Source organism: Hesperophylax consimilis, chromosome 28, assembly GCF_061612785.1.
Source record: "Hesperophylax consimilis isolate HC1 chromosome 28, BYU_Hcon_1.0, whole genome shotgun sequence".
NCBI classification, from domain to species: domain Eukaryota; kingdom Metazoa; phylum Arthropoda; class Insecta; order Trichoptera; family Limnephilidae; genus Hesperophylax; species Hesperophylax consimilis.
In genome coordinates this window covers 3,457,347-3,475,739 of record NC_142863.1, presented here as the reverse complement: position 1 = coordinate 3,475,739, position 18,393 = coordinate 3,457,347, and the positions used below count along the sequence as shown (strand labels likewise).

At 31.3% G+C, this 18,393-nt stretch overlaps 1 protein-coding gene across 2 annotated transcripts in view; it reads left to right on the top strand.

The window, feature by feature from the left end:
* Positions 1 to 1,381: 1,381 nt before the first annotated feature.
* The window catches only part of Swim (Secreted Wg-interacting molecule), a 147,552-nt gene continuing 130,540 nt past the window's right edge, over positions 1,382 to 18,393 (top strand). For both annotated transcript variants that reach the window (XM_089648768.1, XM_089648767.1), the window contains exon 1: positions 1,382 to 1,624. In XM_089648768.1, the coding sequence (XP_089504894.1) occupies positions 1,620 to 1,624 (5 nt within the window). In that variant the 5' untranslated portion in view covers positions 1,382 to 1,619. The remainder of the gene's footprint in view (positions 1,625 to 18,393) is intronic.

Below are 18,393 nucleotides of genomic sequence, written 5' to 3'. Positions count from 1 at the left end.
TTTCTTGCCTCATTCACATTCATACATCGTCTCATACATACTCTTCTATTATTCTGACTCTTGACATGACCTGACTCAAGTATCTGATTCACTTGATCGTGCCATATTATATATAAATTCTCCTTACACTCCTTTCTTCGCTCATTCGCTCTACATGCCCAACCATCCAAGCGTCCCTTTCTTGATATTACTCATTAGGCTTACATCAGCCTTGCACTCTTTGCGTCGTAACCATCATACATGGTTTTACCACACATACGCCTCAGGGATCTCATTTGTACGGCATTCAGTCTACTTTCATCCTTTATCTGCCAGTTCCACGCCTCACTTCCATGCATCAGGGTAGGTACCAGCACTCCATTGTGGACTTCTAGATTCGATTTTTTGGAAAAATTTTTTGCAGCGCCAACTTCGTTAAGTCCTTCATTAATGAAGTTACCTGTTAATTAATGTTTTTAAACAGCCAGGTACTTCCTCTTCCCTATCTTCTTCCCCTCCCCAACCAACTTTAGCCATATAACATGCCCCATTTAGGGATATCATAGTCTCACTAGCTCCAGATGGTTGGGACTAGTTGGAACTCTTGGGCGGCTTCACAATATCAATTTGTCAGTGACAAAATCAATTTCTATAATCCAGAAATTATCCACTGAATCAATAGCTTGCATTTTTCCGATTTGGGTACTTATATTAATAATAAAACTGAACTTTGAACTCAACAATAAACAAACCAAGCGAATTGATGTTTAAAATCCCCTGAATTGACAAAATAATATAACGATAATACCATAATACCCAAGTTTTTGTTAAATACGTCTATTTCTTGGAAGCGGAAATTAACCCACTTCCCAAAATGCGATCAAGCTGAGAACTAAGAAGTTGATGAAAATGAATCCTATCAACTTTTGTTGGCAATCCACGCATTTCTCTAAAATCGTATGACATTACAGCAGTTAATATACTAAACATGTGTCGGTCCTACCCAATTAGCTTTAGGAGAAATTGGTAGAGTTCTCAAATCCAGTTCCTGTGAATGAAGGTTCAATCCTGAGTCAAATCAATTTTTTTAAATGTTTTAAAATAGATGTATTATATTGAAAAACTTTTTTTCTTAATTGTTGATTTTTACTTCATCAATCAGTTTATTAGTCTTATTACTGTGTATTAACAATATACACAACTGACCGCAACACCAATAATTTACACAACGAATTTTCGGGCACCGTGTAAATAAAAACAACACAAACATACAAAACCCACCTATGCATTGTTATGTAGTCACAAGTCCCTAACTACTTAGGTATTATACATATGGCGTTATCACAATGTCTGCGCGCCAACCGCGATCCTTTCAAACTACTTCCAACATCCAAACCAAACTTCAGTTCCCGTTCGTCTCTCTCGCAGTGCGGGCGTCAAACGCGCGCGTTTTCACCGCCAGTTTTCCGAAATCGAAATTAAAAAAAAAAATTACGAAATTTATTTTGGTGAAATATCGAATAAATAATCGAACTATTTTATTCTGAATACGATTATAAAAAAATTACTCGTTTTTTTGGTGAAAAACTTTTTTTGGAGGAAAAGCGGTTTTTGAATTTTGACAGCAGCGCAGAATCAGAATGGCGTAAGTGATTTAAATAACATTTTTTATGTGAATTTAATAAATTATTAAGATATTGTTTTTTCTAAAACCTAAGTACATATTATAATGAACTCTCTTTTAGGTGTGTATTGATAATTAATAATCTAGATAATTGAACAATTTTATTTCTACGATTTTTACTTTCCTAAATTCTTTTTGGATGTTATAGTAATAAATGCTTTTGAATAATGTTTCTGTTGGCAGATAGATAGACACATATGTAGTGATAAATGTTTTTTTTTCTGTTTTTATAATCCTTATTTTTCCAAGAGATAATGATTTCCGTACTGGGATCTTCCGTGCTGAGGATTACATTTAAATATTATTAAAATTTAGAGTATGGATAATATGAAGTAATTATATGTATGCCTGATGACCTTAAATGTGATTTTATTAGACCGATATACAATGGAGGAAAGCACTCCAATATCAAATAGTATCTAACTATCGACGTATATCTTGCCTGCACTTTTTGAAAAATATATTTCTTTAAAATTAAAACAAATACTTATAAAATTTGTGCATAATAGACCAAAAACGATATGGCTTTCAAAAGAAAAAAAAGCACAGAAACATTACTACAGAACTTCTCGAATTATATAAATAATGAATTAAACCATAAAAGGCATGTATTAGTATTATTTATCGACAATTCCAAAGCGTTTGACACAATTGATCCACAAAATTTTTTAATTAATTTTAGAAGCGATTGGAATTAGAGGAAACCTAAAAAAATTGTTTGAAAAATATTTATGTAATAGACATGTGTGTAAAAATATTCGATAAAAGAGTGGGATTTTTTTTTCTGGTGTTACCCAAGGGTCAATTTTGGGACCCACGCTTTATATTATATTTGTTTCATTAATGAAAAAGCTTTTTTCACATGCTAAACACTATGTACATGCTGACGACACGGCTCTTGTCATATCTGATTAAATGTATCTATGCAAGAGGACTTTACGTCCCTAATAAACTGGTCAGATGACGCAGACCTAATCATAAATAACAAAAAAAAAACAAATTGATGCACATACGATCTCCATATGTTTCAGTTTCGATTACACCTGAAATAATATATCACAACTTTACATGTATTCATCAAAACATTTTGCAGCCCTACAAATGCGATAACATTGAAATGGTAAATGAATATGTTTATTTGGGAGAGATTTTTTTGCCATTTTAAATGGGACATTCAAATAAACAATATTTGTTAAAGACTGAGAGCGATTGTGGGTAGATCATATAAACTGAAGTGTTTCGTTCCTGGGAATATTTTTAAAATCACTTATCATTCAACTCTAAGGTATGGAATAATCACTTGGGGACATTCTAGTAAAACTAACGTAAATTACCTGCAATCAGTTAAAAATTCTATGGTTAAATTGCTAGTTTCAAAAAATATTTTGTCTGTGCAGGCCTTACTATGATACAAATATTGATTCGGCATATATCTGACACTGAATATAAAAATAAATTGGAACATGAACACAACACTAGGTTCACAAAGAATGAAGGTATGCTTGTTCCAAAATACAACAATAAATACGGACAGCGAATTTTAAAATGAAACAGGCCAAAATATTTAACATGTTGCCAAGTTACATAAAAAATTGCAAATTCCCAAATAGATTCAGATATATGTTGAAAACATGGCTCATAAGTAGAAATTCTTTATACTTACCACCATTATCAATCAATAGTTTTTATTTATTAGCATTTAGTGTTATTTTAGACTGTGTGCCAACAATAATAATCTGAATATCTAATAAGTAGCAACAATATTATGTACACATATTTACATTGTAATTGAACATGTACATTTGTACATCCTGTTGAAAAACTGCTTAATTGTGGTTTAACGTGAAGAAACTTCAAAGAACAATAAAAAATTAGGAAAAAAAATATTATGGGTGATTTCGATTTCAGTCTGTATTTGGTGTCAGTATATCATCTATTTCTGATCTCCCTATTTTTTGCATTCAGCTTTTTATTTTACATTTAGATGTTATACCCATCAACATAATATATCAATAAAGAAGAAGATAATTCTAACAAATCTAAACGAAACGTGAAACAGAACAAGACACACGAAATAAAAAGAAAACGAACTCAACTGGGAATCCGACCAAGGAAATCTGAGATTGTTCATTTACACGCCAAAGTGCACAATTTTCAATTCTTGGATACAATTCACCAGTTGTTGTCGTTAACCTTTGGTTGCTGGTGCTGTCAACTGATTTAACTTGTCTGTATTATTTTTGAATAATAATAATAAATAAAAATTATTATCTTCCATATTTGTAGCAATTAGAAATAACGATATCCTCACTGGGATCTCTCGTGCTGAGTAATTCATAAATTTAAATCATCCGATTTTATGTCCGGGTTAAATCTTTCCCATAGAAAAAACTGAACCCTTCCACACACTTTTCCACAAATGATCATCTAGTCAATCCACATTATGCAAGTGCATTATATAAGTAAAATAAATATAAAACAATACAAGAACAACACGTCAACTCACCAGAGATCAAATGGGAAAATAATTCATCGACTCCAGATATTTTCATATCAGAGGGTTTGGCTCGGTAGAACTTCTAACAGAGCCTATAAATCCTACTGATCCCTCAACATAAATATTTAAAAAATATTTCGTTATCCTACATGTATTTAAAATGACTGTATTTTGCATTTATATATATAAATTTTTTGATAGATCTAATACGCCTAAATTTTGAATGAGAGAGCTAGGTATAATGCCAGTAGCCGAAATAACAAATGGTAATATTTTTATAGTCTGAGTTCTATAGTCTCTTAATTTTGATTGAGATGTACATTTTTAGTGATTTAATTAACGAAATAATCTTTTTAAATAATAAAAAAAAGTACGTGATATCAAGCAATTATTATTACCCTGCATAATTATTCATATTCTCCTTATTCCTGCAATCGATTTTCTGTCAGAATCCTATCAGTATATAATACGTATTCGTGTTTATATCACTATATTTTATATAGTGATATAAACACGATTTATATTATTTTTATATTATCTTCCCCTATAAGCTTTAAAATTCAACCTCCCTCGTATCATTTCCTTCGGCGAGGCGAGCTTTAATTTCACTGGAACTGGGCAGTTGGGATTCTTTTTCGAAATCACAAAAATAAATAGGTTTTTGTTTTATACGAATAGGTACCGGCTACGGTTTCACGATAACTCAGGACAATGACAAATCAAAACACCTTTGAAAAGCTATATAAAGTAATTAAAAGTAATGAAAAAAAAATCCAAGAAACCTAACCTAACGTAACCTATTTAAGAGGAAGCTACAAGCCAAAAATGTGTATATTCTTGGTATACCTTATATTGTAGGTAATAGGCATTAAAATAGCTACTACTACTCGACAAACGGAGTCAAGAATCGTTCGATTTCAAGCACAAAACCACAAATGGTTTTTATTTATCTATGGCAAACGAAACGTTATTAAACCTTCAATTTATCTAAAGCATATTTTTTGGTATTCATAATGTACACCAATTTGTTATAAAGATTAATCAAAATAGTGATTTTGCATTAAGCTTCGCCTTAACATAGTTTTTTTACATCATTTTTCAAGTGCTGTGTTGAATTGTCATCGTTATGAGTTGTCCGGTCACCTCGCACGATTATTAGGTCATTATAGAGTTTGCGCAAAAGTGTTAAAAGGTGAGGTGAGGCGTAAACCACTGAAGAGATAAACTGATAGAAATGTGTTGTGGGAGTGGAATAAGCAAATTTTTAATCAATTCCTCTGAAATTGACATTTCTAAATAATTCTATTTTGGTCTCGCTTTTGTTTTGTTGAACGAATTAATAAAATAATGAAGGAATGAAATGGGGAATCTTGGAAGTAGAAAACAACCCACTTTCGGACATCCGATCGAGCTGACACTTGGCTGTTAGACTCGTTGTTGATGACAATGCATTAAAAAATATTTGGAAGACATTTCAAAAATATACAACAGATGTCACAAATCTCAGTACAATCGAATTATTATTTGGCTTAAGTGTTAGCGTTGTTCACCAATTTTATTCGTTTCCTGGGGAGCAAGGTTCAATCCTCAGTCAAACCAAAAATATATATTTTTAAATACACCTATTGATATAAATACTTATAGGCTTTTAAGATATAAGAGTAAAAAAATATTTTTTTTTTATAATAGGTTGTTTTTTCAAACATCGAAAATTTTTCTTAATTAATAATTTTCTTTGGCCTATCTGGTTCTGTTTGGGACCAATCGACAGGTCAAATGAAATTTGTCGTTTTTCGTTATATATCTAGGGATTTTATCTTCAGTGAATGCAATGAGTACTTACTGCCTCTTAGGATGATTAATCAGCAATATAAAAAAAAACACCTTACCTTCCAAAATAACAAAATGTTTTTTTTTTAAAATTTAAACTGTACTGTAATTTGCATAATTAGATAATTAAGCAAACTTAATTAATATTCCGTTGCGTTGACCTTCAAATGCAATACTTGTCGTAAATAAATAAAAAATAGCTAAAAAGTTCATTTGCATTTCTACCCACAACACTTTTTTAATTATTAATGATTTTATGAATTCAAAACAACATATTCTTCATATTTGAAAGGCTGCTCCACTGATGCGATAACCGATCGAAGTGTATTGTGGCCCGAAGTATGGTTATTTTTTTCTTACTTCGTGTGAAATTGGTAAAAAAAAATAATATTTTTTTAAGCGAAGCGCACAAGAGTCCCAACTGCTCCCAACCGTCTGGAGCTAGTAAGACTATAACATCCCCAATTGGGGTTTGTTGTGAGGCTGAAGGTAATTGGAGGGCTAGGAAATGTGGAAGTACCTGAAGTACGAAGCTGTCATACCCTTAAATTAAATATACCATTCCTGAGAGAAAGTTCAGTTATATCCAATTATGTCCGAAATCCTGTATCTAAATTTCGCTAATAAACAATTAGTTAATGTTAATTATGTGTTAATCTCAAGTGACCTACCAGGTAAGTATTGTACTGTATATTATCTCCATATATAGTTAGTAATAACATAGATCATTGTAGAAATGTATTATATATTTATACAGCGCCCTTGAGGTGATTTTGCACAAAAACGGCGCTATACAAATCATCAAAATATTATTGTTATTATTGTTACCTGGCTTTTAAGATCTAGTCACAAAACACGACTAAAGACATTTCAAGCATATTTTTAGGTGATTTTTTACCAGGGCGATACTGAGAGTATCTCGTATTAATAAATTATATATAGGTTTTTTTAATGAATAAATTGTGAAATAACACAAGGTCATTAAACGAAATTTACTTGCGCACGCCGGGATTTGAACCCGCCATTTACGGTTTTTCTAGTCTAGAGCCCTACTCCTCAACCGCGAAGGCCTAGGTTTAAATGATTTCTGAACAGACTATGCAATAATTACAATAGCGTATTATCCAAGGTTGATATTTTCAGTTGCGAACTTACCAAATATGAGAGGTCCATAAAAGAATATTTCTCTGATGGTTTGTGAATAATGTTTATGTCTCTATTGTTTATATCTTTATTATGATTTGATTTATATATACAACCTCTCTCCATGGCTATAAATGTATTGTTTTGTAAATTTTTCGTTTTATATATTTTTTTATTTCGTATAATTTTTTTAATTCATATTCCTTTCTCACAATTTTAAATAACTTATGCTGTCTCAGTAGAGGTAAAGTCACAAGGAGGAAATCCATAATTGGTTTTATTTTACTATTTAATATTTATGTACAAACTGATTAAATGTAAACTGTCGATTTCCCGAATATGAATAAATAAATAAATATCTGGGGCAAAAGTTGTACTGTATAGATCACAATCCCAGAGATTTGTCATTAAAAATCATTGTAAAAAATGATAATTTGCAAGTATTGTACTAGGCCAAAACATTTATTAGTTAACGCCTTCAAAATAATGCAGTAGGTACCCACATATTATCAGATTCATTAAATTTTATTTATATAGGTCGCGCACACCTCAGACAGCGTTATCAAAGTACAAATATGACCTTAATTTTGTCTTTATTCTATGTTAACACGGCTCTAGTACACCTAAGCTATTTCACTAACAGATAAAAAATCCTACAGAAGTTAGAACGGTAATTTTAAAACTCAAAAACCTTAGTATTATTATTATTATTGTAGAAAGCAATCACTTGGTGGTTTGACATATTTAATAAAATAAAATACTTTTTGTTTTAAAACGACGAGTTTTTAATAATTTTTAGAACCGACCGGTTTCGTTTATACAGATTAGTACAGATCATACTTTCTGTCATAGCACCGGCGCTAATATTTTACATTGAAACGGGCATGGTAACAGACTCAATAATCTAGAAGCACTGGAAATAAAAAAAACTGTAAAAACCAAACGTCCTATTCTCAATAATCAATTAGACATATCAAGTATCCAATATTAGGTTTGTTTCCAATAAACCTTTAAAAAATTCCAAGTTCTTTTTGTCACCATGTCAGTTGATGCTTTGTTTCTCCAGATATATTATTATAATCCATTAGTCTACATAATTACCTTTCTTTTTTTTCCCATGTCTTTTGTACTTGTGTAAATGTATTGTATGCTTTCTCTGTTTGTTAAATTTATATCATGTTGTCTCCCTCTATTTTTTTATATATAAGTTCAAACTTTGTACTTCTCGTTTAGTAATAATTTGTACCCTAAAGATGCTTGAGTAAAGCGGAACCGGTCGGTTCTAAAAATTATTAAAAACTCGTGGTTTTAAAACAAAAAGTATTTTATTTTATTACTTATTATTAAAATTTTGCCAATCAGTGGGACCAACGTTCAGAAACGAAACGTTGCTTTAAATGGGTTTAGACGTGTTTGGTGATCAAATCTGGAATAGCCAGGTACCTACTTCCAAAATTTCCTATTCCTCATTTCCTAAACCTCACCGTTGGGAGGATCCATAGAGAAGATACATAAACAAATGTCTAGTCTACGTCAATTCTCAGTTGTTCTCTGTTTTTAGTCCTAACTGCTCCCATCTGGAGCCAGTCAGACTACCGCATCCTAGATTGGTATATGTTGAGAGATTGAAGTTAGTAAGTGGTAAAGTAGGGAAGTACCTGGATATTCAGATCTGGTCATCTCTGATGGTGGTCTACACCAGGGCGAAACTGATATCTTCCACTCTGGAACGTGCCACAAATGCACCATATATTATTTTTACTGAATCGTTTGTGAAACAACACAAATTAATTAATTAATTTGAACCCGCTACCTCCGGATTGCTAGTCTAGAGTCTTACCCCTCGACCACAGAGGTTAACTAATTCATATGATTTATTTAAAATTTATCATTTAGCAAAACGGTTCCGCCAATTTCGCCAATTAATAATTTATTACATTTGGTCTACGTGGTATAAAAAAAACTAGGAGTGAACAAAAAAAGTGTGGTTTTTAAAATTGAATGATTTACGAAAACAAATAATGTTAATTAATTGAATAAATGTTTGGATAAATCAAAGCTAATCCTATCGTTACTCCTGAGTTGAATTAAAATTAAATAGTTATTTATTTTATAAAAAATATCAGCGTTATATACTAGAAATATTTGAACGCATAGAGAAAACAACCTTAAAAAATACAATTTTATGACTAAAAATATCTGTCCTTTAAATAAGAAAGTTTTTTTTTTCTTTCATATAAAATTATTTACAAATAAAGATTTTTATGGCTATTACCTACGTCCGTTGTGATATAAGGTACATTAAGATTTTACACTTTTTTGTCTTTTGTTAAGACGAAGATTAATGCTAGATCACCATTTTGATTGATCTTTATAACGTATTGGTGTAACGTATGAATACCAAAAAATATGCTTTAGATAAATTGAAGGTTTCGCTTGCCATAGTAGGCCTACAAAATCAATCTTTCCGTGGGCTTATTTGAATTATTTCTAATGAACGTATTACTAAAATCTCTTATGTTTCTAGATGGATCTCCCAGGATGTTACGAATATATCATCTAGAAAAATAAAATCTGCTTCGTACCACTAATTTTATAGTTGAAAAATGTTTTTCCACATTTTAAAACCGTTTTACATAAAATATTTTAATGTTAACGTCCTGTTTTTATTAATCTTAAATATGAATAACTCACATCCGTAGGGATCCCTCTAGAAAGGATATATAGGCTGGAGCCCCACAATACTTGATTGTCTGATTGACAATCCGTTGTTAACAGACTGATTGTCAGTTCTAATTGTTGTATATATTTTTTATTTATTAATTTTCTGGAAATTGACAGTTTACATTTATTTCAGTTTCTATATAAGTATTATATTGCCAAAATAAAAGCAATTATGGATTTCCTCCTTGGGACTTTACCTATACTGAAACAGCATAATAAGGAATAAGTAAATTAAATTTGTAAGAAAGGAATATGAATTCATAAATTTATACAAAAAAAAAGATTATACAAAACGAAAAATTACAAAACAATACATTTATCAATACATTTATAGCCATGGAGAGAGGTTGTAGATATAAATCAAATCATAATAGAAATATAAACAATACATAACATTATTCACAAACCATCAGAGAAATATTATTTTATGGACCTCTTGTATTTGGTAAGTTCGCAACTGAAAATATCAACCTTGGATAATACGCTATTGTAATTATTGCATAGTCTGTTTAAGCAAGAATTCTGCTTAGTGTTCGTTTTGCATTGATCCACCCTGAACAGGATAGAAGAGTATAATCCGGGCGTTTTCATATCCCTATAAATACCTTGTAATAAATCCCTTCTTACAGCCCTCACCTTAACCCGTTTCATAATGCTGTAGCGATATAGTTCCTCTGTCTTTACACTGTACAGACAGGGGCGCTCTTGTTAGGTGTCACATAAAAAGGGTAGGTACCTACATTCTTCAGTTCAGATAGAATTTTTATATTTTCTTTTAATATCATTCTAATCTCTATCTAACTGTGTACAATACACTGTAATGTCACGAATTTAATGTTTTGAGTGTAAGGTTTCTTAGATGGGACCTACATAGCAAAGGTATCACGGAAAAACTTACAAAACCCATCTTTAAAAATCTAAGAAATGTGGTAAATAAAAAGGATACGAAAAAAATCTTTTAAGCCTTATGTCATTCTCGTATTGAATATGGAATTATAGGATGGAGATCTGCTGTATCCAAGTATATACATAACTTGAACACAATTCAAAAAGGAATCATAAAGACCATACTGAATGTACCCGTAAGAACGCTTGAATCGATAGAAATTTTCAATAGTTTTGATGTACCAAATGTACAACAAATATATGCTAAAAAAATATTATTGAAACTATTCAAAAATACTGAATCCTCTACAATACTGCGTATTCATCACTCTAGGTCAAATCACAATGGCATCAAAAATATTCCAGGTCATAAAACCACATTCGGACAAAGAAACTATATTTATTTTGCGACGAAACTCCATAACATCCTTCCCCCTGATATAAAAAGAAAATTTTGAATGATTATAAATCAAAATAAAAATCTGACTGAAAGAAACTCTGAACAAAACATTAAAAACAACATAGAAAACTAATAAAACAGAAATGAATAACCTTAGTCCCCCTCAGCACAGGTCACCCTAGTGAGGAGGACTAAGAAATATAACTTACTGTACATATATTTAACATTATATTTTGTATTTAAAATGTTTAAATAGTTGTTATAATAAAAAAAATTAAAATCCCGTTTTTATATCCTAATTGGTGTTGCCAGTTATTTTGGCACCAGAACGACTTAATAACATAAATTTGGCAAAAAGCATTTAATGACCGTCGTTTTTTGTTGACAATATTACCTGTCATCAAATAATCTGAATAAAATATTACATGTGATTTGAATATCGGTTCCGTTATTTTAAGCTGCGTTCAAACGATGCTCCACCTATGCGCGTTTTTAAATGCGAGAAGAAACACTCGCTTGTTGGCGAAATGGACCAATTAATTATATTTTGGAATCCGCATAATTATTAGGGGAATGTTTTTTTTTAAATTTTGGAACCTTACGAAATAACATCTAGAATATCTAGATCGATTGTAAATTGTAAATTCGGAGCTCGACTGTAGTTGCCAACTCTGGTCTAGAGTCTAGTCATTTTAAGAGTACCTATTCGACGCACTAGTTTAAAGGACCTATTTCAATGACATCTATTGTATTTTTAGTTTATTTTCATTATTATTGTATGTTTAAAATTTTTTAAACAATTTTAAACCCTTGGTGTAATTATATATATATTGAACAACTGGTACAAGTATTTCTTAAACTATGGTTTATATTCACGACATTTGTAGGAGTGGGAGTGGGTGGGGGTTCACAGGGATGGTATAAAATTATGTTATTACAATTATAAGGTTTTGTACCATCTTCGTTGCTATGTGGTGTTTCACAGCTGAATTTCCAACTATTAATCCTTTTATTAACCTTAACGTAAGTATTTTTTTTGCAACCATTGTTTATTACTAACTCATTTAAAAAAAATGTACCCAAAGTATTCGACACTATTAAATTACATGTACCGACTAGGAACACTAGACAAAATGTTACATTCTTCTGCAATACATACACCACCAACTATCAGGCACTCACTAACCAACAAGAAGCATAATCTAAGCAACTAGTTTGGGGGTACTATTGATTTATTTATTGACACTATTTATAGAACTACGCGTAATCTATACCCGCACTTTGTTGAATCCTACAAATTATAGTAGCGTTAATAATGTAGTTTTAGTGATGTATCTTATAATATGTAATATTGTTCTAGTTTCTATTTTATTTTATGTAACTGTTACATGTTTTACTAATTTTGTTTATTATTTAATTTATAAGTTAAATATTATTTCATGCTTTAAAAACGTTGTGTATAATATTCGATAGCTCACTAGGTATATTCTGTTCCTATAATCCATGTAAAAGCCCAACTGGGCTTTAAACCAAATAAAACTATGGAAAAAGTAGAGATGTGCCGATTATGACTTTCGCCGACTAGCCGACTAGCCGATTAGTCGGTTGTAATAATACCGACTAGTCGGCCGACTAGTCGGCTAAGCCGACTACGGTTTCGGGGATAGTTCTAGGTACCCTGAAATGTCGCGCATGGCCAAGTGTGTGTACCTCTGCTGTCCCGCAAGTTCTGTTTACAGTGAGAAGCTGTTCTCAGAGGACGGAAACATATATGAAACAAAAAGAAATCGATTGCTACCAGAAGCTTTAGTCTTCTTACATCATAATTTACCCTTAATTAAAAAAATATAAGTAAGTTATAAAAAATATAAGGAGATTATGATATTTTTGGTTGTCACAATTGTGACTTTGATTTGATTAGATTATGTAGGTATGGTTATAAGAAATATGTTTTTTTCATTTTTTTTTGTTTTTACAAACAGTTCATGTTTAGAATTTTTGGATATATATATATATATATTACTGTGCATCTTGTACATACAATCTTGCTTTAATACATATAACTGAGTTTGTTAATTTAAAAAATCTACCTTTTATTTTAATAATCAGAAATACTTATAAATGTTCATTGAAGATAAAAAGATATTATGTTGTTTTTTATGTTAATTAGGATAGGTACTAATTTTGTTCAATAAATGTTATAATTATGTTTTCTTTACAAGCAAGTAATTTTAAAAACTGATTACCAAAGGAAAGACTGCTTTACAATTTTTAATGTATAAGACTGATTATAAAAAAATATATATATAATCAAGGTTTTTATTTCATGCAGTTCCCCCGCATTCATATTATTGAGAAATACATACAACGTAAGAAGCCGGATAGTCGGCGCTCTTTGCCGATTAGTCGCCGACTAATCGACGACTACAATAGTGGCCGGATAGTCGGCTTTACCGACTAGTCGCCGACTAGTCGGAACATCTCTAGTAAAAAGCAACATTCAAATAGTGAATAAAATAATACAAGTACCTACAATCTACAATATATCTTACAAAACCTGATTTTTTTATGTACAAGAGAACGTTTGTATTTCTGTAAGAAAAAATGATGACGAGTGTGTGAATAAATTGGCCACTCCAGAAATACGAGGTTATTTTTCTCATCTTTTTGCATCTTCTTAAAAAAACGCGCCACTGAGAAAACGCTTCATCTGAACAAGGTCTTAACACGAGTTGTACGGGATCGCAAACTTTTCAAGATTAAAAAAAACTGCGACAAATAGATTAGGTATTTAATATTATGCATTTATGCTGATTCTGACATATCATAGCGAATTACTATCGAAGTCTTTAATAATGCTGAAGAGTTCACCTACGTTATCCGAAACCAGTTTTATTCATTGGCTTATTAAGGCTAAGCTTAATGTCAAATCACTATTTTGATTAATCTTTATAACGAATTGGTGTACATTATGAATACCAAAAAATATGTTTTAGATAAATTGAAGATTTTCCTATCGTTTAATTTGAGTAGAATACAAATAAAATAATAAATTGCTTAATCAAAAATATAAATGTAAACTACCAAAAAAATTTTTTTTTCAATAGAAATGTATGAACGCACAAAGGAAATAACTTTTTAAAAATACAGTTTTATAGCTAAGATTATCTGTGACAGTTTCACTTGATTAATTTTTTTATAAAATTATTTATAAAATAAATAAAACCAGTTTTGTGCTTGAAATCGAACGTTTCGAGACTCCGTTTGTCAAGTGCCTATTACCTACAATATAAGGTATATCAAGAATGTACAAAGTTTTGGCTTGTAGATTCCTCTTAACAATATTAATACATACAGGTTGATTTTATAATGGTTAAACTTTTAAAACAAAATATTACGCTTTACTCTTTTAAACGAATATTCTTAAATTGTCAGACGAAAGGATTTTCACTGATTTTGCATTTCTATTGAAAATTCTAAATTATGCATTTGATAGCGTCTAAAAACCACGTGGAATCCTCTCTGCCTAGAAAACTAATGGAGGGAAATAATTAAACTGAATCCTAATAAGTCCTACATCATTGCACAAGTAAAATTTTCCTTAAACCTTTAAACATTTTTATCTATGAGTTCCCAACGACGGTGAAATTCATCATAATATCGGAATGCAGCCGAGGTATATTTTAAATGTGTTTAAATGTCTCATTGTTCAAGTTGTCGCAAAAACAAATAATGTTTTAGAAATTACATTAAATTATCTTTCAGATGTTTGTATTTGAAATAAACATAAATTTTTCTAAATAGTAAAATTTTAATATTGAACATGAAAACGTTAAAAAAAAAAACATTTTCACTCGACACGTTCATAATTTATAAAATTTATTATTTATTATTAGAACGCATTTATTTTGAGAAGGGAATAAATAATAAGAAAACCATCTAAAAACTATAAAAAAAACTTTCAATTGTCAACGAAAAAATCCCGCTAAATTGTTATCATACATATTATATCATTATTCAAATTACAAAAAAGAGTTTTATTAACAAGTTGTGTAATTATTATAATGCATTCTCAAACTGTTGAGGCATTACCAAATTTTCTAATTCTTCCAAGGTAAGATACTTTAAAAAGACGGCTAAAGGCGATGCACTACGTCGTGTGATATTTTAAATTGAGCCGCTATCAATAATAACCCTTACGTAGATGGCGATAAGGTTTAAATTCCCGCTTAACACCATCCGCCTGTTTTGATTTGTGCAAGAAAAAAAACATTGCAAAAAGTGTCTTTTATTTTATTTTGTGGATGTTCAGGTATAAATATTACATTTTTTCCGATTTGTTTATAAATAACTTAATTTGCCACATTATACAATAAAATCATAACCGAAAATGGGTTCGTAAGTAGGAGATTTTGAACTTTAAAGCAGTTTTCATAGGCCTTATACATTATTTTTTTCTGGGTTTATAAAAAGACTTATCTAAAAAATACTCGATTATTTCAAAGGCCAAGATGTATTCTACTCGCAGTATTTAATTAAAGCATCTGAAACATTTCTAGGCGACCAAATTTTCAAACCGAAAACACATGATTTTGCATTACTACGTAGTGCATCGCCTTTAGTATATGCTTTCGAATCATCCAATTATCAAGTGCTTTTTCTCAGTTTCATCTCTTTGTGTTGATGTCACCGTCTCTCTGACTCATTACAGTTGGGGCTCAACAACTTATTTGATTTTAAATTTATCCGAATTTGATTGGATTTTTTATTGAATGCATTGTTACTGTTGCACTATGAAATGAGTTGCGAAATTACGAGTCAATCGGAATGCATTTTATTACATCAAGGTTGGCATCAGCAATGGGATGACTTCACCGTTCTATGCACATCCTTTAAATTATCTAAAGTAATCCATCCATTGTCCGCACAGGTATCCTGTCACCTGCTGACTCATCATTGGCTGAATGTCAATTGGTTTCATGACATATTCCCCATTGGTCCAATTCCAAGTCCTTAGATCATCACCAGGCTATGTTTAGCCATCCAGATATTTTATTTTACCACTAGCTCTAATCTCCGGCATTACCCGGGCTTTACAAAGAGAGAAGTCAGATGTAGAAGAAAAATGCTTAGACCATTATCTTTCAAATGTGGACTACATGACCATCTTAGAACATACGACGCACGTCGTGAATACTTTAAGATTAATACACTTAAAAGAAGAAGGCAATTGACTGACCCAATATGTTTGCATAAAATTATCCACTACCATCTTGATACCTCATTATGTCTTAGCAATATTGAAATAAATGTCCCCAATTCCCATTGTTTAAGACACCATAGTATTTTTCACCTGAATATATTCAAAAATAATATCGCCTATTTTAGCCCCCTGACCCAAATGTAGCGACTGTATAATAAGATTGAGTGTGCTGAAGTAGATATGTTCTGCTGCTGTATAAATAATATGTTTAGATAATTATATTATGTATGACTGTAACTGTCGTATCTCTTGTCTCTCCTAGTATTATTTGTCATTTTACTGAACTTATGTATAATTTTACATTATTATTTGTTTGTTTTTTTAATTGTACGTAACCTGTATTTAATTGCATTTTTACTTGTATGCATTTAATTTGTAGAGTTTTGCCTATGACTTAACTGAGTTTTTGTAACTGGATAGTTCTCAAGTAAGTGAGAACATCTGTAAAAACCCAGCATAAATAAATTAGTAGACAGTGATCTGCCTCTTGTTTTGAAGTTCAATTGTGCAAAATTTCACCAAACTCGGAATAAAACTGTAGATTTTTATTCTATATTAAAACGGCTCATTTTAAATTGTTGTATATAGATAACTTATTTTTCAATGTGTTTAAAAAATATATAAAAATGTCATCATTATCGTTATTTTACATAAATAAATAAAAAATACTCCATACTTTTGATTGCTTATTTATTAATATGATAATTGGGAACCGTTCACGTGCGTTGTGGACGAAGTTATTGCTGAATGACGTAAAGACTTTGAAGGCTTTATTTTATTACCTCGTTAAACTGAACTACCCAATGACAGGCTCTGTGAACTTTCAAATTGGTAAAGACCAACTAACTGTTATGGTAACTGACCATAACGCTGTTTTCTCACGGGGTAAGCAGGGTCAAACTCGGTCTTGTCACACTCCTTGCCTCATTCACATTCGTACATATTCTTCTATTATTCTGAGTCTTGACATGGCCCGACTCAAATACTTCGTGGCATGTCATCCTCGGGCGTCCCGACTTCTCCTACCATTCAAATTCGCGTAATACATTCTCCGTAAACTTCTTTCTTTCTCTTTTCATTCTCTCTACATGGCCAAACCGTCTTAGCGTCCATTACTTAATCTTACTCATTTCTCATAACGCTTACATTGTTTGCGAATCTCCATCACATTTTACCACACATACGTCTCAGGGATTTCGACGTCTCAGTATATTTTCATCCTTTCTTTGCCAGTTGCATGGCTCACCATATATCAAGGTAGCTACCAGCGATCTATTGTGGACTGCTAGCTTCGCGTTTTTGGACAATTTTTCGTTAGAGCCAACTGCGTTCAGTCTTCCATTAATGGAGTTATGTGAATTAAACGTTCTTTCAATATAGATAATATACAGGGTTTTCCAATAAGAGGTGTTATTTTGATATTAAATCGTAAAAGATCAATAGTTTCGTTGCTTGTGTGGCACCTAGCGCCGTTTTGTTGAAAGTAAACGTTGTCCAGATCAATACCATCCAATTTTGGCCATAAAAAATCATTAATCATCTCTCGATAGCGTTCGATTCACCGTAACTGTTGCTCCAGCCTCATTTTCGAAAAAGTAAGGTCCAGTGACTACGCCGGACCATAAACCGCACCAAGCAGTCACACGTTGAGGATAAAGAGGACTTTTCAACAATAACTCTTGGGTTTTCCGAGCCCCAGATGCAACAATTTTGCTTGTTGCCGAAGCCACTGAGGTGGAAATGGGCCTCATCACTCAAGATGATTTGTATTCCATTATCTCAAGTGAATTTTAATGCGTTGTTGAAGCGTGTATCGTTCCATTTTTATTAATGGCGTAGTTTTTACTTGTCAAATGTCAAAAAATGACAGCTTCAAAAGTTACATTTATCGAAGTATTGGACAAAATAACACCTCTTATTGGAAAACCCTGTATTTAAAAAAATATACTATTCAATAATACGAAATACTCTACTAGACCGCGTATCCT